The 21,549-nt window shown below is 44.4% G+C and overlaps 2 protein-coding genes across 4 annotated transcripts in view; both read left to right on the top strand.

Annotated features, from left to right (window-relative positions):
• The window catches only part of ITGA2B (integrin subunit alpha 2b), a 53,723-nt gene extending 51,994 nt beyond the window's left edge, over window positions 1-1,729 (top strand). Inside the window, exon 30 of the mRNA XM_044418640.1 lies at window positions 86-1,729. Within this exon, the coding sequence (XP_044274575.1) occupies window positions 86-184 (99 nt within the window). The 3' untranslated portion in view covers window positions 185-1,729. The remainder of the gene's footprint in view (window positions 1-85) is intronic.
• Window positions 1,730-8,271: 6,542 nt separating this feature from the next.
• FAM171A2 (family with sequence similarity 171 member A2) overlaps window positions 8,272-21,549 on the top strand; it is a 46,801-nt gene continuing 33,523 nt past the window's right edge. For all 3 annotated transcript variants that reach the window (XR_006413591.1, XM_044418642.1, XM_044418641.1), the window contains exon 1: window positions 8,272-8,398. Coding sequence is in view for 2 of the 3 variants with exons in the window: in XM_044418642.1 (XP_044274577.1) it covers window positions 8,284-8,398 (115 nt within the window). In the remaining variant the exon portion in view is untranslated. The remainder of the gene's footprint in view (window positions 8,399-21,549) is intronic.

Here is a 21,549-nt window from a genome sequence, read left to right as displayed (position 1 = left end):
GAGTGAGCTATGGAAGGCTTTTGCCAGCTTGGTGAGTCCTATTTCTTACCTTTCCTCATCTTCCTCTCACTCTCTCTGTTTACAGATGGGCTTTTTCAAGAGAAAGCGGCCACCTACAGAGGAGGAGGAAGAGGAGGAACTGACCAATGATCCTGGGGAACAGCCATCTGGGGAGGGTCAGTAATGGGTGATCAGGCTCCTGCTACATGGAGCCACCTCTTTGTGGTGCCAAGAAGATGCCAGTCAGATTCCACATCTTGTGTGACTATTGATCCATTGCTGTCACCATCCACCCCTCAGGACACCCCTTTTGCAGGCTGCACCCTCTTGCTAAATTGATGCCAGCAATAAACATCAGCCACAGCTGTAGTGTTTAAGGAGTTTCTAATTTCTGAGCACCACAGAAGTACTTTCCATCCTCACAAAGCATGGATAGGTCTGTAAAAACATGCACAGTCCAATAGATATGTAGGGAAACAATCAGATGACCAGCACATCCATACCCCAAAATGTGTATAATTGGTGCAAGAGTTTCTTTTTTTAATGGTAGCTATGATGCAAATACCACTTCTCTGATGCCACGCTTCCGTTTCACCTGCAAAAGTCTCATCAGCCACTGCTACAACATTCCATCATTTTAATTTTCTTCAATGCATAGATTATTAAATGTCTTATTCGTTATGTCCAGAGTCACAAATTCATCAAATCTAGAGCTGTTCCAGTAATTAGAATCCAGTTGTTTTGAAAAGTTCACCTCTCCATTCCAAGGCAATCTATAGCAAGAGATTTTGCTTGCAAGCGTGTATGTCTGTATCTCCTTTTCCCATTGGTCAGTTAATGGTATATGCCATCACTGGCATCCTTTTGCTGAAAGATGTGTACTGCAGTTAACACATGTATCACCACATACCTCTTAAGAGGCTCATCTTTAACACGCCCCAAGAGTGTAATGGTAAGGTTAACTTATAATCCAAACACCCTATTTATTTTTATCTTATAGTCACAGTCCAGTACTACTTAAACAGGCTACTACAATTGGCACCATATATGTATAAATAACCCCATTCTATGCCTGTACTATACACGTATACTGTAGCCTTGATGTCTACAATGGCCCAAGGCACACGACAGACTGACTCTGAGAAAGCCGAGAGACAGTGGTGTAGTTATGGATTCTGGACTCTAACGGAAATGAAGAGCAGACTGTAGTTTCCACTCTAGTTTAAAAGACTGGTACTTTCATGCTGCATTCCCTGCTGGTGAGCAAAAGGAGTTCTAAGGTCTCCTAGTTAACAGCAAAACTACTAAGTTCAGAGGGAATAAGTTAAGGAAGATGGTGGTAACTGGAGCAGCTCTGAAGATCTGGGGTTCACGTCAACTCTGTCCATGGTCCTATTCATTCCAGTAGGTCTACTTTTAGGATCCATGCTGGATTTTTTAATTGTTTCCCTGAATTGCAGTAACTGATACCAAAATAAATCCTTGATTATAAGAAAATTCATACCAGTGTCTTCAGAACAAGGGTTGGTTGGTTGATCTGTATGTTGTTTGTTGGTTTGTTGGATTTATAAACCACACTAGATAGTCCCACAAAGGACTCCCTGTATCAAGTCTGGTATAATTTTACTGTTACCTGTGAAAGCTGTGGAGTTGAATAAGACATTCCACATAGGTTTTGCTTAAAGTAAATGTTGAGAATTAAAACTGAGAATACTAATTTAAGTGCCAATCATTTCAATGTGTCTATGTAGGATTCTACCACCAAACATTTTGTGTTGCAAACCTTTCTAAATTATTCTTGTGGTAGAAGTTTATTTGTAAGAAAATTGGTATTGCTGACTTAAGTCCAAGTCAATTTCAAAGTTTGATGTCTACTGTTATCTAAAACAAATGAAAAATGTAAAGCTAACATTCAAACAATGTCATAGTTAGGGCAGATCCACTGAAATGAATAATTATGAAAGGAGCAATTGAGACATTAGAAGAATTAATGCAACATATAGTTATAGAAGACTTGAAATGCTAGATGCCACATTAGATAGAAGTGGAAGAGTAGTATGAGGTGGAAAGGTGCCAAATGATTTAGCAAAGAGACTTAGCAATAGAGTTTTAACAGATATTTAACAGCTGGGTGCAAGTATCCAAAGCCATAACTTTTATACTCCAAGATCTAACATCAGCTGAAGGATTTATTACCTTTAAACTACCTGCTGTTCAACAATACTAGAAAGCCAGGGTCTAACCCCATCTCTGATCACACCTCACTGAACGTAATGCTTGCACTTCTAGACAAGCAATAAGGGCATATGCTTGGTGACGCAGTCCTAACGTCATAGTTAAATGGGAAATACTGATTAGTCAAAGGAGAAAATTAAAACCTACCCTATATTTAGCTCCTAATATAAAGAAAAAGTAGTACGGGATGCAATGAATAAAGTAACAAAGCAATTGTGTGTCCAATAATTCATTTCATGTCTATACTAGCCTTTCCTAAAATACTAAAATATAAAAACAAAGACATCTAAGAAATATAATAAAGAATAGACCTTATAAATACTTAGGACAGGTAATTCTCTCAACCCCTTGAATACCCATCTATATCTGTGAAGGCCTTGGAATCATGACCTGGCACCAAAAGGACAGCAAGGTTAATGCCAGTCAAGCCTCAATGGGGAGGTCATTCCATAGTGGAAATTGCCCCTGTTGCTGCCCTCCAAGTCTCCCCTGAAGTGGGCATTCAGAGGAAAGCCCTGGCTGCGGACCTTCATGTCCAAGCAGTATGCAGTTGGAAGAGCTGCTCTGTCAGGTATTGCAATCAGGAGCCCTGGAGGCCTTTGGGGGTTAAAACCAGCCCCTTCGATTGGGCTTCGAAGCATCCAGGAAGGCAATGCTAGCAGGCCAGAACTGGTCTCATATGTTCAGACACACATATCCCAGTTATTTGTGTATAAAGCCAGCACTGTACATGCACACAAGACGGTTATCAGGCAAACCCTTCTTGCTGACCTATTTAAACTGTGTCAGCTCTGCGTTATGAATAGAAGGTACATACAACCGGAGCACAGGACCAGGGGTGATGAGGTAGATGGCGGCCCTGGCCAGATGCAGCAGGGCCAGAGGCAAGTACAAGCAAGGCAGGACCAGGTATGAATCAGCAGCATGATCAGGAACATGAAGCAGCTACCACAAAAGTTTGTGTTGCTTTGGCAAAACTCGAGTGGCCATTCATAGCACCTGCTGTTGCTTCCAGCCAGCTGCACTTCTAATTTTTGCAAGCACCTACAGGCCTGGTAGCAGCCCTGCAAGTATGGGCAAGGTGAACCAGTTGGCCCGCTCTGTCAAACTACAGGAGGAGCTGCATTGCTCTGCCAGGGAATCAGATATATTTATTTATTGGATTTTCAACCTGTCCGTTAGTCAGAATGGCTCTCTACTTGGCTTACAGAATATAACAAGAGAAATAACAAAAAAATAATATTAAAACTGAGTAAATCACAAAATGACTCGGTACAAATAAAAATGATTAGGAAAAAGAAATGAATTAAAGGCTTTTGAAGAATATATAACGATATCTCTGAAAAGGCTATATTATGAAAGTAGGAACCACAATTCTGAATTACTTGCAAGAGCCCTAACAAATAAATGAAATAGACATTTTACTTGGGCAGTAGAAGATAAAGAGCAGCACATGTATTGCAAAGTATCAGAAATAAACATGACATTTGCTACACTTGATTAGAATTTGTATAGGACTGACAACCCAGATCCCAAGGAAATAGAAACATACTAAGACAAATTAACATAAAGCTGGTATCTCTTCAATATGAAAATCACTCAGTTTCAGAGCATGAAATTAAGATGGTGATAAAGCGAATGGCAAAAGGGAAAACGCCAGGACTCAGCAGGGAATTGGTTCAAGTGATGGGAGAGTTTAGTTCCCAAGCTGGCAAAGTTTTTTAATAACATCTTGAAAGGCTCTCAAGGACATGGAAAGAGATTCACTTAATAGGCCTATTAAAGCAAAGGAAAGACCATCTGTCAATTGGAAGCAAGCAGGGTAAAAATGAATGTTTAAAAACAAAAGTCCTTTGTGAAAGACAACCCACAAGATAGAAAGAAAAATAAAACGACTGATTCCCAGAGTTATAGTGCAATCTTATCCCTCCCGCCCCCGATCCGGCTTCGCAGATGCAAGTAACCCTCCAGTGCAAGGCGTGAGGCTCTGAAGCTCCTTGCCAAGGGAGGATGGGCCAGTTTCCCCTCTGCTGTTCTTGCTAAAGCATAAAGACATTTGCAGTCATACAGGCTTTTGGTGTGTGAGCTGGTCGGGTGGGTTGGGTGCCATTTTTATTCTGTTTCTCTTGTGTACTCGAGTGTGACAATGTATTTGTCTCAGTATCACTTGTTGCCTATTTTTCTATTTCCTGTTATGGTAAGCTGCCAAGTGTCATTCTTTGCAGAAAGGTGGGGTACATATCAAATAAATGTGTAGCTACATACAGCATTCGTCAACACTGAAGAAGAATGCTCGCAGATGTGTAGTTTTGCAATTTAATTAATAGCACCACCATGACCACTGGAATACCCCGAGTTTGCTTTTGCTGCCCTGAACCCATGATCCCAAGCTACTCTAGCTGGGTTTGTCATTCAGAGTCCCTTTTGGCCATAGGGCTCAGGATTTGGACCCCCAGACCCTGCTCTGAACTCACCATTGTTGCTTCTATCCCACTACTTGACTGTATGTACTCTTGGTTCCTCTCTTCCCACCCTCTTTTGATTAGACTTATTTGTGAACCCTTCTTGTTTTACCTGTAATTGCACAGCAGCTTTCCAGGAAGATTTGAGAAGAATGAACTAAGGGCATGGACTCATAATTTATAACCTTGAATTCAGTCTTTGCTTATATCCGTTCGCCCTCCTTTGACACCATGCCTTTTCCTATGAGTGCTTGTCCACTCCAGGTCCAGGTCCTCCTGTCCTGAAACATCCACAGGGCCTTCTCCCATCTGCAGGTTACACTCTTGTATCTTGCAACATTGTGACTCCTTGCCTTTACTGCTATGATTTTCCTATTTGTTTTCTTCACCAACTTGAAAGGGGATCCCCAGCAGCATGATTCCCAGATTCCTCAGTGGTCCAGTGAAGCATTGGAAAGCTCTCTTTCACTGCAGGATGTCTTATCTTACAATAGATACTAAGAAAAAAAACTCTCAGTGTGCTAAGCGACATAAGTTGTTTAGTGCCCGATATATTTTTCTTGGTTTGTGCATCTAGCGAAACTTACAATTTTGTTAAAGCAGTAGCTCCAGTGTCTTCTAAATAGCATTCTCCAATCATTCTTTGTGTAGGCATTTCTCCTTAATCCAGGATACTAAATGCTCAGTTGCACCTAGCAGTCTTCCATCTGTTCTGTCATACTTCTAATTCTGTATCTTCTTCATCACCTATTTTCACATGCAGGTTCCTAGACACTTTTGACACTTGCTCTAACTTCCCTTTCAGCTTCAGACCTTCTCCCCTGCAACACTGGCACTGTTACACCTGTCAGCTTCCAGTCTGCCTCCTAAGTGGCTTGTAAAGGCAGTAATTCATACTGGGGGAAGGACCCTGCCAGTCAAATGCCCCAGAGACCCAAGCCTGTGTCGCCTGCAAGCTGCTGCATGCCTCCGGGGTCCTTTTCCCCTCTTCCCTGTACAATAATACCTTGGTTCATGAACGCTTCTGTTTGTGAACAATTTGGTTTGTGAACAGAAAGTTTGGCAAAATTTTGCTTCCGTTCACAAACTCTGCATTGGGTGACGAACACGATCGCGGCCATCTTCTCTGCACTGCGACCACGTCAGAGCATGTTCGAGTGGGGAAGATGGCCGTGATCGTGTTCATGCAGGGAAGAAGGCCACGTTCGTGTTTGCATGAATACGCGTGGTCGCGGCTTCCTCTAGTTGAGATTGCAGTCGTAGACTCTCCCTCCAAACAATAACCTCCTCCCTACCCACCTTCCCGTCCTCCACGCCAGAAGCTGCCTCAAGCAAGATTTGTGTTCTCGCTCTTCATACTGTACTGCACTTTGCTTCATATTTTTGTGGTTAAAAAAAATTACATATGGTTCAGAATGAAGTAACCTTATTTAATTGAACCTTATGGGGAAATTTGACTCAGTTTGCAACCAATTCACTTCGCAACCAGAATCATGGAACGAATTAAGTTCATGAACTGAGGTACCACTGTATCTTCTCTCTTCTTTCTCTGCTCCCCAGCACTGCCTTTGATGAAGTTTGGCCTTGCTCTGCCTCTGATCCCAATTTTGTTAAGCACAGAGATTACAGTAAGAAAAGCACGTTAATGGGACTGCCAAAAGTCAGTTTCTGGAGTTCATTGTTTGACCCTGCATACATAAAAGCAAATACGGTGGAACTTTTCCAAAAAAGCACTCATACTTGAACAGCTCGGGAGCAGAAGGCCTCTGTTCAAGCAAGGTTTGGTCACTTGTGTGAGTGACTGAGTGTCATGAACTGTCCTTATCAGTGCTGTTGAGTTAGCATCTGCCAGAAGGCCGTTTTCTGCCTTTTTAAAGGCTTGTCTTGAACCTCATATTTTGCTAAGGTTTGAGGTGGGGGTATTTAAGGATCTGGGCTCTCTAATTGTTTTTAATGACTAGGGCTCTTTTATTATTTTTTAAGGATCTGGGCTCTCTTATTATTTTTTCAGGCTTGGGGTGCCTTCTGTGCTTTGTATTCTTTTTTTCTAGGGCTTGAGCTGGTCCCTGAGCTCCTTGATAGCCTCTGGGCTCTGTAATATTTCATCAACGCGTATGCCTTGTGGTGACCTCTAGATATTTTTTAAAATCTCCTCTCCATCTTGGCTTTGCTCCACTGATCCGTATATTATCTTAGTTTCTATTTCCTATGCAATGGATTTTAGCAGAAAGTGGAGAGTGTGGCATGGCTGGCAACCCAGCCTCTGACAATCTTTTGTCTTCACCCACCCAGCAATGTCTGTATAAGCCTTTGCCAGTGAGTCCTGCTTCGGGGTGACCCTTTGACAGGTGCCCAGCCATGGTCCTTGGAGGGAGAGAGGGCAATCCTCTTGGGCAGTAATGCCCAGAATTTGGGATTCACTTCCCAGGGACATGTGGCTAGTGTCAACTCTGCTTTCTTTTAGACACTGGGTAAAACCTTTTTGGTTCAATCTAGCTTTTGGTTAATTTAATGTATAATGGGTCAATTATTTAATTTTGGTTGTTAATTTATGGGTTGTATTTTGTCATGCTGTGTGTACAATTTTATTATAACCTACGGATTTTACTGTTTTTATCTGTTTTATCAATTACATTTATTTGCTGTTTTCAGCATTTGTAAACTGCTCAGTGAAACTTCAGGTTATGGGGCGACACAGAAGTGGAATGAAAAAGATAAATAATAAACCCCTCTCCACAAGGATGAGCAGTCACTACAAAGAGTGGCACCCACTTTAGAGGACCTCCAGTTCATAGGCTGCAGATCCAGCCTGCAGTGGTCCACAGAGCCCCCTTCAATTCCTTCAGGGGACAAGGTTTGGTCACCAATCCCCACCCTGGAGGAATCCCACACTATTTGCTCCTCTCAGATTTGGAACAGGGTTGATTCTTCCTTTCCCAGGGCATTATTCTTAGCTCACCTTTTCAGGAAGAGCTCTGGAAAATGGCAAGTCAAAAAACCACACTCCCCGTCAGATACAAAACACGACAGGGCCTTTAGCAGTGGTGTAAAAGAAAAAATTACAAACGGTGCAGGTTCCGTGATAAAGTAATCAAATGCCCCCATCTACATAACTTTTAAAGAGGTAGGAGCCTGCCTCCTTTTGGTCACATCCAGCTCTTGCATCATTAACACCCTGCAAAGAAATGCTCCTCTGAACATGTGCAGAGTATGGGCCTTAATGTGAAGTAACCTCGTATTCTGCACATGCTTCTCCTTGCGTGTTCTTCTAGCGGGGGGAGGGGAGAGGCGCCCCCTCGTTATGTTTCTGGGACTGCGCCCCAGTATCGGCCGCGGCAATCTAGGTGAGGTAAGCGAAGGGCGGAGCACTGGCGAGGGAGGCGGCCGCGCCGGCTTTGTCCAGCAGGGGGAGCCGTCGCAGCTTCTCCCCGTCCCTCCGCCAGGCAGGAGGGGGCTGCCGGGGACTAGGATACACAATCGGAGGCGCCACCACGTAACCGGATCCCGCAGAGCCAGCCAGTCGCCGCCGAGGTTTTCTGCGGGAGCGCCATGGCCGGGTAGCGGGGCACTGGTGGGGGCGGCCACGATGCTGCGGGCGCCGGCGCTGGCGATGCGGCTCGCCATCCTTTTGCCATTGCTCGTCGGCCCCGGCTGGCCAGCGCGGGGCAAGGCGCAGCTGGGGGAATCTCCCAGCCCGCAGGGTGAGTGGAGGCGAGACGGGCGAGGCGAGAAACGGGGAGCGGGGGGGGGGGCGGCGGCGGCGGCGGCGAGCTCTGCATGCTGAGCGGGGTGGGGGGCGTGGAGGACGCTTCCGTCTCCGCGGCGAAATCTGGAATGCGCTCTCCATGGCGAGGCAGAATGGGTGGGGCAGCTTTGTGGGGTGGGCGCGCTACCTCAAAATCCTAGCGCTGCGTGTGTTCTCGGTCTCCCAGCCCAAGCGCCGGTGTTCGCATATTTCGCCGGATTTTGGCTGTGGCCCCGCTTTTCTTGGTCTGGTGTTTTCTCTTCTTCCCCAAAGGATAAGATGTGTGTGTGTGTTGTGGGATGGGGGTGGGGGGTCCATCTGGGTTCGTAGCTTCCCTTTAGGAGCCGCGGCGGATGCTTGAGCGCGGGGGAGAGTAGTGGAAAGCAGATGGGTGGGTCCGCGCGGATTCTTTCCACCCCCACCCCTCCTTATTGTCTCTCTCTCGATATTGGGAGCCCCATTGTCTACTCCAAGAGTGCTCGACTTGGAGGACGCCTTCCCAGGATAAAAGCAGGCAAAGGGGGTAGGAATCGCCTGGCTTCTTTTGGGGATACGGCCAGGACCTAGTGGATTGAAATGGAGGGTTGAGAGGAATGAATGTCTCGTCCTATAGCCAGCTTGAACCTCCTCGGTCTCTCCTCTTATCCTCATCTTTCAGCTTGCGGACAGCGACACGACATCTCCTTGCCCATCTCTTTCCTGATTCTCACGCTATTCTACGCACCCCTTTAGCCCTTTCCTTACATGGTAATCTGTTATTCTTCCCTATGTGTGCAGCCCCGCCAGGGTCCATCCCTGCTGCCTTGAACCTTTGTCTGCCTATTTCTGTCCCTTCACTGCCATGCATGTCTCTTCTCCTTTCTGTACCATCCATGCAGCTGAGTCTTCTTCCAATGAGACTGACTCGTGGTCCACACCCATTCTTCCCTTATACACCCTCTTTGACCTCTGTGGACCTGTTGTCTTGCATTTTATTTTGCTTCTGTAATTCGATAGATCTGATCATGTAAGTCCACACGTTCATGTATGATACTTGATATACTTGATGGATTGTGCCAAAATGTGTGAACTTCCAGCACTGTATAGAATTGTGCGTCTGAAATGACAGGAAATTTCTTCTTTGTAGTGTTTGATCCATGATGGTGCTTTGACACCTGCGTTTGTGACCAGGGCATGTTTGTCTAATATATTATTGTCTTTCTCATATGTGTTCCATCTATTAATCCCCCATACAATGTGTTTTTTCCCTTCTATTTATCTGTCTCTTCAATCCATCCCCTGTTTAGTTAGTTATATTTTTCCAAATACCATGGTGATGTAATTCCATGCCCTGATCGCCTCCTTGGCACCATCTCCTTTCCTTGGAAATCTTTGCACGGGACGTGGTCATGATGAATGCCTTTAAAACAAAAGGCAAAGGGCAGATCTCCAGATGTTTTGGACTCCCAGAAGCCCTGCCAGGATGGACAGCAATCAGAAATGCTGCCTACTCCTGCCTCAAGAGGCTTCTGTGAAGAGCTGCTATGGTGGAATAGTGCACCAAAGGGGAAAGCTGTAGTAATGCCAGATGGCAGAAATCAGCGTCCTGGAGGAGTGACACTGTGGAATTAAGAGGGGGCAAAGGGAAAGCGGTGTCTCTTTTTCCAGCTGTGGCTCCCAGCCATATATTAAAGCATCCACCCACCTGGCTGTTAGTGGCTTTTTGCACTCTTGCTGTTGGTTCCTGGGCCCCCATGATACAGTAGAGACAGAAGGACCATTTCTCCTCTTCAAGGCAACTTGTGGCTCTCCAGATGTGGCCTCCAGATATGGCCTACAATTCTCATCTTCCCCGGTCAGTGAAGGGGGTATCATGGGAGCTATAGGCCAAAATGACAGAAGAACCACAAGTTGCCTACTCCTAAATGACGGAGATGGAGAAGTCTTAATGTAAATGTAGAAGTTTAAAACTTTACTAGAGCTAGTGCTTGCACATTCCTGTATGCTTTTCCAAGGGATCTGTCACTTATTTATCCTGTTAAAGACAGAACAGTCTCACATTTCCATGTCTCTGTTTGTACCTGCTGGAACTGTTATTACCTTTTCAGAAGAGCTGACTCTCCCCCTTACCTACTGCCTGTCCTATGTCATTGTCACTCCTGATAGCCATTCCTGCCAATAATATGTTGGCAGTATCTCTGAAAAGAAAGTTTGGGCAATAAACTAAGTATCCCCTGAAGGGATTTCAAATCCATGTGTCCTTTTTTATTGTGTGGACCAAAGGGTAGATGTTATCATGGTATGGAACTGAACCAGTTTTTTCTAAAAAGGAAACTCTCTTCTGGATGTCCACATGCTAGTGTCATTGATTTGCTCTCTGTGGCTTGTTTGTTTACAAAGAACAGAACGAGAAAGAACAGCCCGTCACTGTGTGACTGGACAGATATGTTCCTCTTAGTCTGGGAAAGCATTCTACCATTAAAATTTTAGATTAGATCAATGGTTCCCAAAGTGGGCAGTACCATTCCCAGGGGCAGGGGGTGGAAAGATCCAAAGAGATGGTGATAGGTTGTTTTAAATTTGCAGTAGAGCAATTGACCTAATACAGAGAAAGAGGCATGGGGATTGTTGCCCAAACAACAAGGATTGTTGCCCAAAATGAAAAGAGGTGACAGCCCAAAAAAGTTTGGGGACCACTGGATTAGATTCTGTATGGGTTTTTTGATCAAAATACCTCACAATTCAGAAAAAGCAAACGCTATGTCAGTTTCTTTTTTTAAATGATATACTGTATATATTAATCATTTTGGCTCTTGTATCAATGCATCTTTAACGTTTATAAATTATAAAATAGAGTTGATAAAATACTGGGACATTTGACCTGCTAAGATTCTTTTACTAAGCCGTTTTTAAAAACAACTCCAATGTTGTTACTTTGGCACTGGGGTGGGCAAGATGTGGTCCATGAGCCACACACTGTTCTCTCCTGGCTCTCCATTCCCATCAAATTCATTGGCATTCCAGTGGCAGCAAAAAGCCCCAATGACTTAAAAGCACATGGGGAGCATGTGGTTTGTTGGGATGTAGAATTACACTCCCAGGAGTGTGATCCTGCTTGTGAACAATAAATGCTCTGTCCAAGCAACTTATTTCTTTCAAAAACCATGGGCAGGGGGAATGCTTGTGTTGCTGCCACAACAGTATTCAGCAGCAAAGGAGTCCCAAGAGGGCAGAGCAGCCCCCACTGCACCCATGGGACTTACCAAGTCCTGGCAGGCTATCATGCCTTAAGCTTCCAGTGCTATCGATGTGCCGGTCCAGTAGCCCATGGCAATGTAGTTCCACTGCCGTGTTGGCTTATTCTGCAGCCTGCTCTGCCAAGCCCCATTTCAAATTAAATTCTCCTTCAAAAAATAGTTTCTGTATCTACAGATAGTATTTTGTCCCTTACAACCCTCCAGTTTTCATGTTTTATTAAAAAGCTTTTAAAAAATTACAGCACTGCTTAATTTCTATGAAAATGCAGTTCTGAAGCTTTGAACTACCTGGGAGACCATGCCATCCGCAGTGGGACCCCTGCTCCTTAACCCGGTGCTTGTAGCTGCACTCATTTTGTGATCAGAGTGGAGGCGTGTTGCTTATGCTCAGATGCTCTTTACTTTTACTGCTGTTCTTCAGGACTAGGCCTGATGTTGAAAACAGATTCCAGAGCTGTGCTCTCATTAGACATGTTGCTTTCTGAGATTATGTGTAGAAGATGCGGCTGTCTCCTGTTTCATGTTCAAAAGCCCATTCAGCCTGCAGTTGAATCTTTCTTAGAGACTCACAATGTTGTGAGCTCCCTCCCAGCAATAACAGCCTCTCCAGTGCTTCTTGCCAAACATCTTTATTTTTCATGTTAAATCTCTGAGCATTCCCAAAGTGAAATGCTGAGCCCTCTGTGGCTTCTTCAGCCAAAACTTTGCGTAGGAATCCTTCTGCACCTGTCCGTGGGGGGAGGAACACTGTGGAACTGGGCACACCTCCACTCCTCCCTTTGAGATGCCAATTGGGCTGCTCTCCTGTGATGATGGTCTATTCAATATTCTATTCTATTCCCAGGAGGCCTGAGGGCACAGGACAGGCCACTTGGCACACAGCTGTCTCCTTCAGCTCCTTGCTGCCTCCTCCCAGCATTTGCCACCTTGCTCTGCCTAATGGCACTGCCAAAATGTAACTGGAAGAGCCCTGATGAAGAACTTGACCTAATGGCCAGCTCAGTTGCAAGATCTCTGAGTAACTGCAGACCAGTCTCTTGACCTCAGTTCTCCAGGTGCAACTGGGAAGCAAGTTTGCTCTCTCTCTGATTTTAGTTGATGGGAATTGGAAGAAAAAATACTGTAAAACTTGTGACACAGTAAAAGAACTATAAATTGCCAGTTCACTGCAATTTGGGATGATTTGGCCTTCCAAGATTTGGAATCTCTGTCTCTCTTCCTTAGCATTGAGTGAGGCCCTGAAGAGGGTCTGACCTCATTCAGTGTGGAGGAAAACCAAAGGTGGGAATTGCTGTAAGTGCTCAACATTCACATGAAGGCACCATACATTAACACAGCAAAGCATACAATGCTGTGAAGTTACTTTACCCACAAAGGAAAACTGCATCTTAAGGAATGAGAAAGGATGGGTCATAGTGATGAATACGTCTGCTACCATCTCTTTGACATCTGGCAGTTTCTCAGCTTGTGGCAGGTATCAGCTTGTGCCCAAAGCATGACCCAAGAACTGGATTTCCACACTCAGGTGTACAAGTTAACAACCAGAGTACCTGTGAAAAGGCATATGAGTCCCTTTTTCCCTCACCACTAACCACAGTCTCTGTAACTCAGATACTGTGGCACAGGTTGCAGGGCTGCTAAGATTGTGTGTGGCTTCTGGGGAGGTGTTAGCACCTATCCTATTACAAATTACTCATTCCACTCCATCCCTCCCAGGATTTTAAAGAAGTCTGCAATGGGTTCCTAGATGGCTTTCCCATCCTAGATAATTTTGAGGCTCAGGCTGACTACATTATATCAGGTACCTTAAAACCAAACTCTGATTTTACCTTCAGACAACAATTTGGGCTTTGATAAATAGATAACATCTCTCTTCTTGTTTATATTTGGAGCTCTGGAAGAGAAAGAGCAGGTTCACACAACACAAGGAACCATGGTGAAATTTTACCATTATGGATCAGTTGTATCATCTAGATCCAGTTCCAGAATTCCTGAGAGGTAGGATTAATTTTCTGAAACCATAGAGGGAAACAGCAGTCTGTTCTGTTTCCATGCTTCACCTTGGCGTCTCTGATCATCTTGACCTGAGATTCCCATTTTACCATTGTTGCCATGGAAATACCATAGAGCCCCCTGTCAAAAGCAGCTGTGCAAGTGGCTGTGTCTAGCTTTCATTCTCTACTGCTCTCAGAACCTAGCAACAGACACATCACAGCTTCTCCATTCCCATTGGCTGAATGACGTTTATTTGGAAATAGGGAAACAGCATACAGAAAGGAAGAAGGGCAGAACCTTAGCAAAACTGTTCATTTTCATTCAGTAAAGATCTCATTGGAGGCTGGAGTGACTGGGAAGTACCACAGGCATGTAAGTACACTTAGGAATGGTGGGGGACCACCTCTGAACCACGGTGGGTCACAATCAGGAGGAGGCAGCTGTGGTCCATAGGCAAGAATTGGGAAAGGACAGGGATTTTTGCCCACAGAGGCTGCTGGATGCATGACAAGAACAAGAGGACAGAGAGGGGAGTGTGGAAAATGTGTTGCTCAGGTAACCAAAAGATTGTCTGACTGCTAAGTTTGGGCAAAACATCCACGCACCCTGGAAATGGTGCGGGATCATTTGCTGTGTTGTGTGAACCCAGCCAAAGAGTCTGCAAATCACCCTCAAATCTGCTGCGCCTCCTGGTTTTTAACATCTCTTTTCTACTTGCTATCTGCATTTGAAGAGAGTCTACCTTAGGTTTTATACATTTTGTTACTGCCAGACAGCCCACTACTGGTACCAAGGGTCTGGCACAAGATGTCCTGTTGCCCTGCCAACGTTATGATGCACCCCCACCCAATTCCCATTACCTTGCCATGCACACATCTCCAACCCCTTACCTTTACCTGTCAGCTTTCTGGTGAAACTTGTGTCTGGAAGAAGTGGCCAGGCAGTTCTCAGAAGAGCCAGTCCACCCACCTCTCTTTCTGCTGTGTTTCTCCACACCCACCATCTGAAAGAATTCTCTGTATGAGGCAAAAGGTGGCCCCCGGAAGCAACTGGTGCTCCCCTGATCTTGCTCTGAGGAACAGCCAGAGAAACAGAGGGCAGGTGACTGCAGAGAGTCCTGCTTGCTGTTCTTCTGCTATATCATGTGTCATGGCAGCTTGTGCGTGGAGCTCTCCAGAGCACCTGCTAGCACCATTGGAGAGCCAGCTGCTCCAGAGAAACCACTGTCCCTGCTCTCCTTCTATGGCCAATAGTGGGACAAGAGCTGGTGGGCTCTCAGGAACACCCACTGGAAGGGGTGGGGTTAGAGGAAGTGGTCCAGTTCCCTTCCACTGCCTGAGCTGGTGACTTCACCCTGCCTTATGAGAGGACCAGCCCTTATGTCACCTAAGAGGGCCTGGAGCTCCTCACCTTCATCCACTCAAGTATTTTCTGCGTAAGGGTATATTGGCAACTATTTGGTAGTTGGCATAAGCCTCTGGGGAGAAGAGAGGATACAGAGGTAACTTGTAAGTATTATCTCTAAAACAGGGAGAGCCATTGATCCAATGAACAAAGTTGGAGGCTGGATTATCTTAGAAAAACAGTAACAGAACACTCTGGGTGGTGGTGGGGGGAGCCTTTCATACAATGTGCTTTGTTGACAAGACCTATAACTAGGGTCATTTCTCTTCCTGTACCAGTTTTCCAAAATTTGAAGCCCATCAGGTTAGAGGCAGCTTCGCAGCCAGCAATGTGGGTGGTCTGCTGCTTGCTCAACAATGGCCTGTTCTTCAGCCTCAAGTAAGCAATGGAAAGAGGGGGCTTATTGAGTCCCTGGTGGGCAGTCTTATGTGGCTGTTAGGCTGCCTTCAGATTGTTGGGTCACAAATTATTTTGCTTCTACTTTGGCAAATGGGAGGGCAGAGCCCTGTAAGTTTCATGTGGTCCCATGGAAAAGGGTGTTCTTGCCAAACACATACCAGGCCTGATGGACAGTGCCAGGTTTTGAGTCTGCCCAGTAGCAGCTGTTGTCGTGCTTGTGTGTGCTACGTATCCCTTCATTGTTGCTTATTGCTGAGCCCACTATAGCGTGTTGCATCTCACCCTCTTCCTCAATTTGTGAGAAGGTGAGGTTCCTCCTCATAACTCTGCCTTTGGCATTGACTTCTCTAAAGCCTGGAGAGAAGGTCTGGGCTAAAAGCCTACTTTCACTGCTCTTAGAATTTTGCTCGCAGTTGGAATAAGATGAACATCTGGGAAGCATCTGAGGCCAATGGCATTCCTCAGCTGCAAAAATCAAGCTGCTACATAGTTGGAGGGGTGAGGCTCTTGGATGCACCACCATTTTTTTGACCATAGGAATGGTCACAGTCTGACATATATTACATTTGCCTTGAAACAAATGATTAGCAGAAAGCTTCAAACTGCTTTAATCATTATGTATCCCTCTTAAGGAACTATAGTAGAAACTGTCCAAGACTGTTTTGTCCATTGTCACAGCTCCTCCCACAGAACTTTGTTTTAAGATTAAAAGTCCTGAGCTTGTGGAGGCACTTCAGTGCTTTGTTGTAGGCCCCTTGCAGCAGCAGCGTTCCTCTGTAGGTGATGGTTCAGCCCCTATCAGTTTTGGAAGCCACCTAAAAACAGCAGAAAGCTTATTACATTCTCAGTGGATGTCCTGGGTCAGGAACAAGGAATTTTGTGAAGTCTGGGGCCCATTTTTGCATGCAGGAACTGTATACTCCTTGCCACTGCAGGCTCCTGGGAAACCAGGAAACAGCAAAAACAATGCACCTACCCCCAGTCCAGAGCACTGTGCAGCACCAAAAATAGATTTGACAACTTTTGGTGTTCTGTAGTGTTCCAGATACCTCTCTATAATTATCACTAATTTAACAAAACATTTTTTATGGGTGCTACATGTTGCCCGCTCCTGCAGTAGAGGCACTAGTGCTCTAGAGGCAGTAGATATACGGAAGTATAGAACTTGGTAAAGACAGAAGTCAGGTCAATGTCAGGCTGCTGTGAAAAAGGCTAATTAGGTGTCCAAAATGTGCTGCCACGGTAGCCCTGCTCAGCTGTTCAGAGTTCAAGGCCATGACTTCCTTTATAGAGTCAATCCAGCACATATTTGGTATTTCTTTTCTTCTGCCTTCCACTTTCTCCAGCAAGGCATAAATAGGGAAGGAATAGAAAATAAAACATGCGATTATTAGCTGTGCATCTATTGGGCAGGCAGACTTGGAATACTGTGTACAGTTTTGATCTTTACACCTAACTAATGATATTACAGAGTTTAAAAGGTGCAGAAAAGAGCAATTAAAATGTTCAAGGGATTGGAGCAATTCCTTTATGAAGAAAGAGGAATCTATAACTGTTTAACTTAGGAAAAATGCAAGTAAGAGGAGACATGATAGAGGTATGCAAGATGTTGGCTGAAGTGGAGACTGTGAATAGGAAGACATTTTTCTTCCTTGTTCATTATCTAGATCCAGGAATTACCCTGTGAAGTTGATTGGTGGGACATTCAGGATAGATAAAAGGAAGTACTTCTTCATACAGTTGATATTAAACTATGAAATTTCAAACTTTGATGTTGTTAAAAGCGAATTAGACATTCATGGTGGTGGGCAGAGTTTCACTTTTGAGGTTTTCTTAAAGAGCTCTAGGATCAATACCATCTTTTAAATTTCCAATTTGTCAAGAAGTCTGAGAGGGTCATTTCTTGTTGCCACTATTTGCCTCAGTTCTTTAGACTCTCTTTCTGAGAACCTCATTCAGGCACTGGTGAGTGACTTACATCTTCTGCTGTGAAAACAGAACGATTTTATTCAGTTTCCTTGCAGTCTTTTTATTCTCCTTTAGTAGTCCATTAATTCTGTTGCCATTCAGTTGTCCAGATGCTTTGCTAACTGATTTCCTGGTTAAAGAATTATTTGATTCTTCAGCTGTTTTTGCTGTTACTAGTAATCTCTTCTTCTTTATGCTCCTTGTGACCAATTTACATTTCTTTCACCCAAGTTTGCATTGATTGTTGTTCTCATTTGTGCAATCTTTCCATTTTCTGAGGGAAACCACTTTCTTGTAACAGCTTCTCACCATTATTATATGTTGTATTATTGGGTTTTTTAATAACCTCCAAATACTTTGGAGAGATTCAATCCTTTTGACTCCCCTATTCAACATTCTTTCCACTAGCTCCCTCACTAGTTCCCTTACTAGTTCACTAATTTTAAGGAAGTTTCTTTTTTGAAGTTGAATGTTGGCTGTGTTGGACACACAAACACACATGTACATATATAGATTTTGATGGCAGTGTGATCTCCCAACATGGCTCTACAAAACTCACATTTCTTACCGAAGACCCTGGCTAGACACTGAAAGATTTTGGAACCAACCTTTCCATTTGCATCACTGGAAGTGTTTTTTTCAAGCCGAACTGCCATGTTTTAGGGTAGCATGGTTTGGGGTTGAGGGGCCACAGTGTGCAGGGAAGGGAGGGATGTAATTTTCCCAATGGTGATCCTCCTAGAAATCAAGTTTGTTTGTTTGTTTGTTTGTGCATTTATAGGCCGCTGAATAACCCAACGGGCTCTCTAAGAGGTGAACAATAATAAGATACAGGCCAACATTACAATTCCAAGTTGTGGGGGGAGGGCGGGCTGGGAAGAAAGGAAAAGAAAACTGCTTGTAATAGAATTACCTCTTAACAATCAGTTGGTAGAATAAGGTCTCAAAATACCTATGAAAGATGACAGTCTTCATCTGGAGGTGAAATGAAAGTAATGACAGCACCAGGCGGTCCTCTTTAGGAAGCCCATTCCAAAGATGAGGGACAACTACCAAGAAGACCCTTCTTCTAATAGCTATCTCTTTTACTTCCTTTAGGGATGGCTATTTAAAATGTTGATATGGGGATAATTGAAGCCACGCATTACCATAATGTTTCTTCATTTGGTTGCCTCCTGATCTTATTTCTTGTCTCAAGATTACCCTGAGCAGTTTCATCTGGGGGAACAGCATATTCATAGTACTAAATTATTGGAATTGTCACCCACTGTATTTCTGTAGAGGAGTCTGTCATTTTAGGCTTCCTTGCCTGTTTGACACTATGTACTCTTTGATGTACAGAGTAACAGCACCCCCAATATACTTTTTCATGTCCCTGCTATCGAGTTTATATACAGTGGTGACCATATCCCATGGACTCACTCTATTCTACCTGGCTTCTGTTATGCCCATTGTATGTAAATTCTTCTTTAAAATCATGCTCTCCAATTCTCCCATCTTGGTTCAGAGGCATCTAGTATTAGCCTAAACATGCCTATTTGTGGTATGTCTCTGCAGATAGCTCTGGTATGTACATCTTCTGCTGTAGCCCTTGGGCCTCTTGGACTGGCCTCATGAGCAACTTAAATTTTGCTCCCAGAACCTCAGAATTATATTTCCCAGTGTCAGTGGTTCTGGTTTGTACTACAACCACAGACTTCACTCTGGGCTAGCTAGATGATATGACCTTTGCACCAGGTGGGCAAGTCACCAAACAAATTTGGCTTGCAAGTTCTCACAGCTATATTCCCCCAGATACATGCATCATAACTGCTGATTCCATCCCAGCCCTATCTGCAAATATTTCTAGATGGCATGCCATATCTATACTTTTTCTCCAAGGCAGATAAGTTACCATACAGTTTACACACCCATTGCCATCACAAACACAGCTGCCTATGTCCCTCATATCTAATCTCTCACTACCACAGGACACTGTCCCCTGGAGTCATTTTCTCAACACGAGAGGATATTTGTTCAACTTCTAAGGAGGTAATTCTCTCTTCCTCAGAATGATGCACTCTTTCCCTTGAGACTGCATTCTTTGTTCCAGTAGAGGAACTGTCACTGAAGGATTAGGACACTGCTATCAGGTCCCTGAACGACTTGTCCACAAACCTTTCTGCCTCTCTCAACTTCTCCAGGCCTCCTGTCTGTATTTTATTTTAAGAGGTAATGTAGTGAGGCTAAGACAATGTTTGTTGTTCATTTCTAGTCTTCATTCTCCATCTGTCTTTTCCATTCTATAATTTTTGAAGTTTCTTCCTAGCCTTGACAACCATGGCTAGAAGCTATTGTCGGATTCCCATGAGGAGCCCTTCTTTAATTCGGCACATACATGAGTGCAGTGAGAGGAATTGTCTCCTGCAGGCCTCTCATCAGGAGTCAGGTGGTCTGCAGTGGCCCAAAAGTGCCTATAAATCTACTGTTGCACCTATTGCCATCTTTTCCCTTCTCCTCCAATTTGCCCCACTGGCTTAGAGCTCCATGCCATGGCTGCAGACCCCACAGTACCCCATTGTAACTGGGTTTTTTTTAACATTTTGAGTAGTAGCAATCTGGATCAATCAGAAGCTGCCTTTGGGGGAGAGAGGACGCAGAAAATGACTGGGTTTACATGACACAATTAACCATCATGGGGGACAAACCACAGTATGTTGTCATGTAATCTGAACAGGGACTGATTCCCACAGGGTGACTTGTCCATGGCAACAAGCTCCTCCAACAACCCATGGCATGTTGTTGGGGCTGTGGGATCATGATGAATTGTCATGTCATCTGAACCCAGTGGAGACTCAGGAAAGGGTGAAAAGGCGCAAGTAACCTGACAAGAGCCAAGTCTCCCCCGCCTGGAAAAAAACCATAGAAGATCTTTACAATGAGATTATCAAAGTGGCTGATCTAGTGGCTACCCTCTTTTTGCAAGCAAGGATAATCTGTGACTTCAGTTTTTCATGTCTGCTCACCCTTTGGCAGCTGTCAAGAGAAAGGAAAGCTGCTTTCACACTCTCTGGGTCAATGCCTATGGTGCTTGCCTGCTGCACGTTGACAGCATACACTGGATAGGATATGGCCCAGATGAAGTGTACCATTTCAAACCCATGCAAGTGTGCACTTGCACCATTCCAACTAAAATTTTATTTTTAAATGTTCAAAAATTTTGTACAATTTCTTTTTTAAAAGGGGTGTTGAACCCGAGATTGACTTTCCAATGTGCTGTTGTCACTAGCTTTCAAATCAGAGATCACTTTTCATGAATTAAGAAGGGTAAAGGGAAAACAGTTGTGGTGCCTACAAAGGGGCTTGCAATTGTGGTGGTGATAGGTAGGTGAGAAGGTTCTTCTGTAGCAGTGACAGGTGGGTGAGAAGGCTTTTGTTTTTGTTTTTTTAAACAATGGCAAGTGGGGGTTGGCTGGTGGGGACTCCAGCAGCAGGAGAATCAGTAGCAAAAGCCCAATAACAGCAACCTGCCATGGACCCACCTGAATCTGCCATTGACTTTGGTCTCGTGTGGTGAACAGCAATACATCCACAGAAGACATGATGTAGGTGCCCTGGAGTCCAGGTCTTCCAGAGGTAACTTTCTATCCATTACTATCAGTCCAGTGACACATAATTACATCAGAGCTTTGGAAAGGGCTACCGGAATATCATGTTGGCAGCTGATGCATGGTTAAGTTTGGGGAATAATTGCAATCTGAGACTGTGGGTCTGGAGCATAGTGCCAGTAGTGTGAAGATGAGTAGAAGAAGTAGGTGCAGAATTTAGAGTGCTGGATTAAATCAATGCCATGCCTAGAGCAAGAAAGGGAGAGGGTGGCATTTGGCAATGATAGACTGGGAATGTATGAGGAGTGACCTAAATTGGGATGCCTCTGATATGTTGTTGATGACTGAGGTTGCACACAAAAGGGAATCACTGGGCTAGGTGTATATGTTGCTCCCTAGTTTAGACTCTAGTATATCAGTTTTGCAGATTTTTTGAAATATGCATCTTCAAGAATTGCTTGACCATATGAAACAAAATAAATGTTTGTATTTCCTGGGTAATGAAACTTCTCTGAGCC

This window comes from Varanus komodoensis, unplaced genomic scaffold (genome assembly GCF_004798865.1).
Source record: "Varanus komodoensis strain SLA01 unplaced genomic scaffold, ASM479886v1 scaffold92, whole genome shotgun sequence".
Lineage (NCBI taxonomy): Eukaryota > Metazoa > Chordata > Lepidosauria > Squamata > Varanidae > Varanus > Varanus komodoensis.
This window is presented reverse-complemented; position numbering and strand designations above follow the sequence as displayed.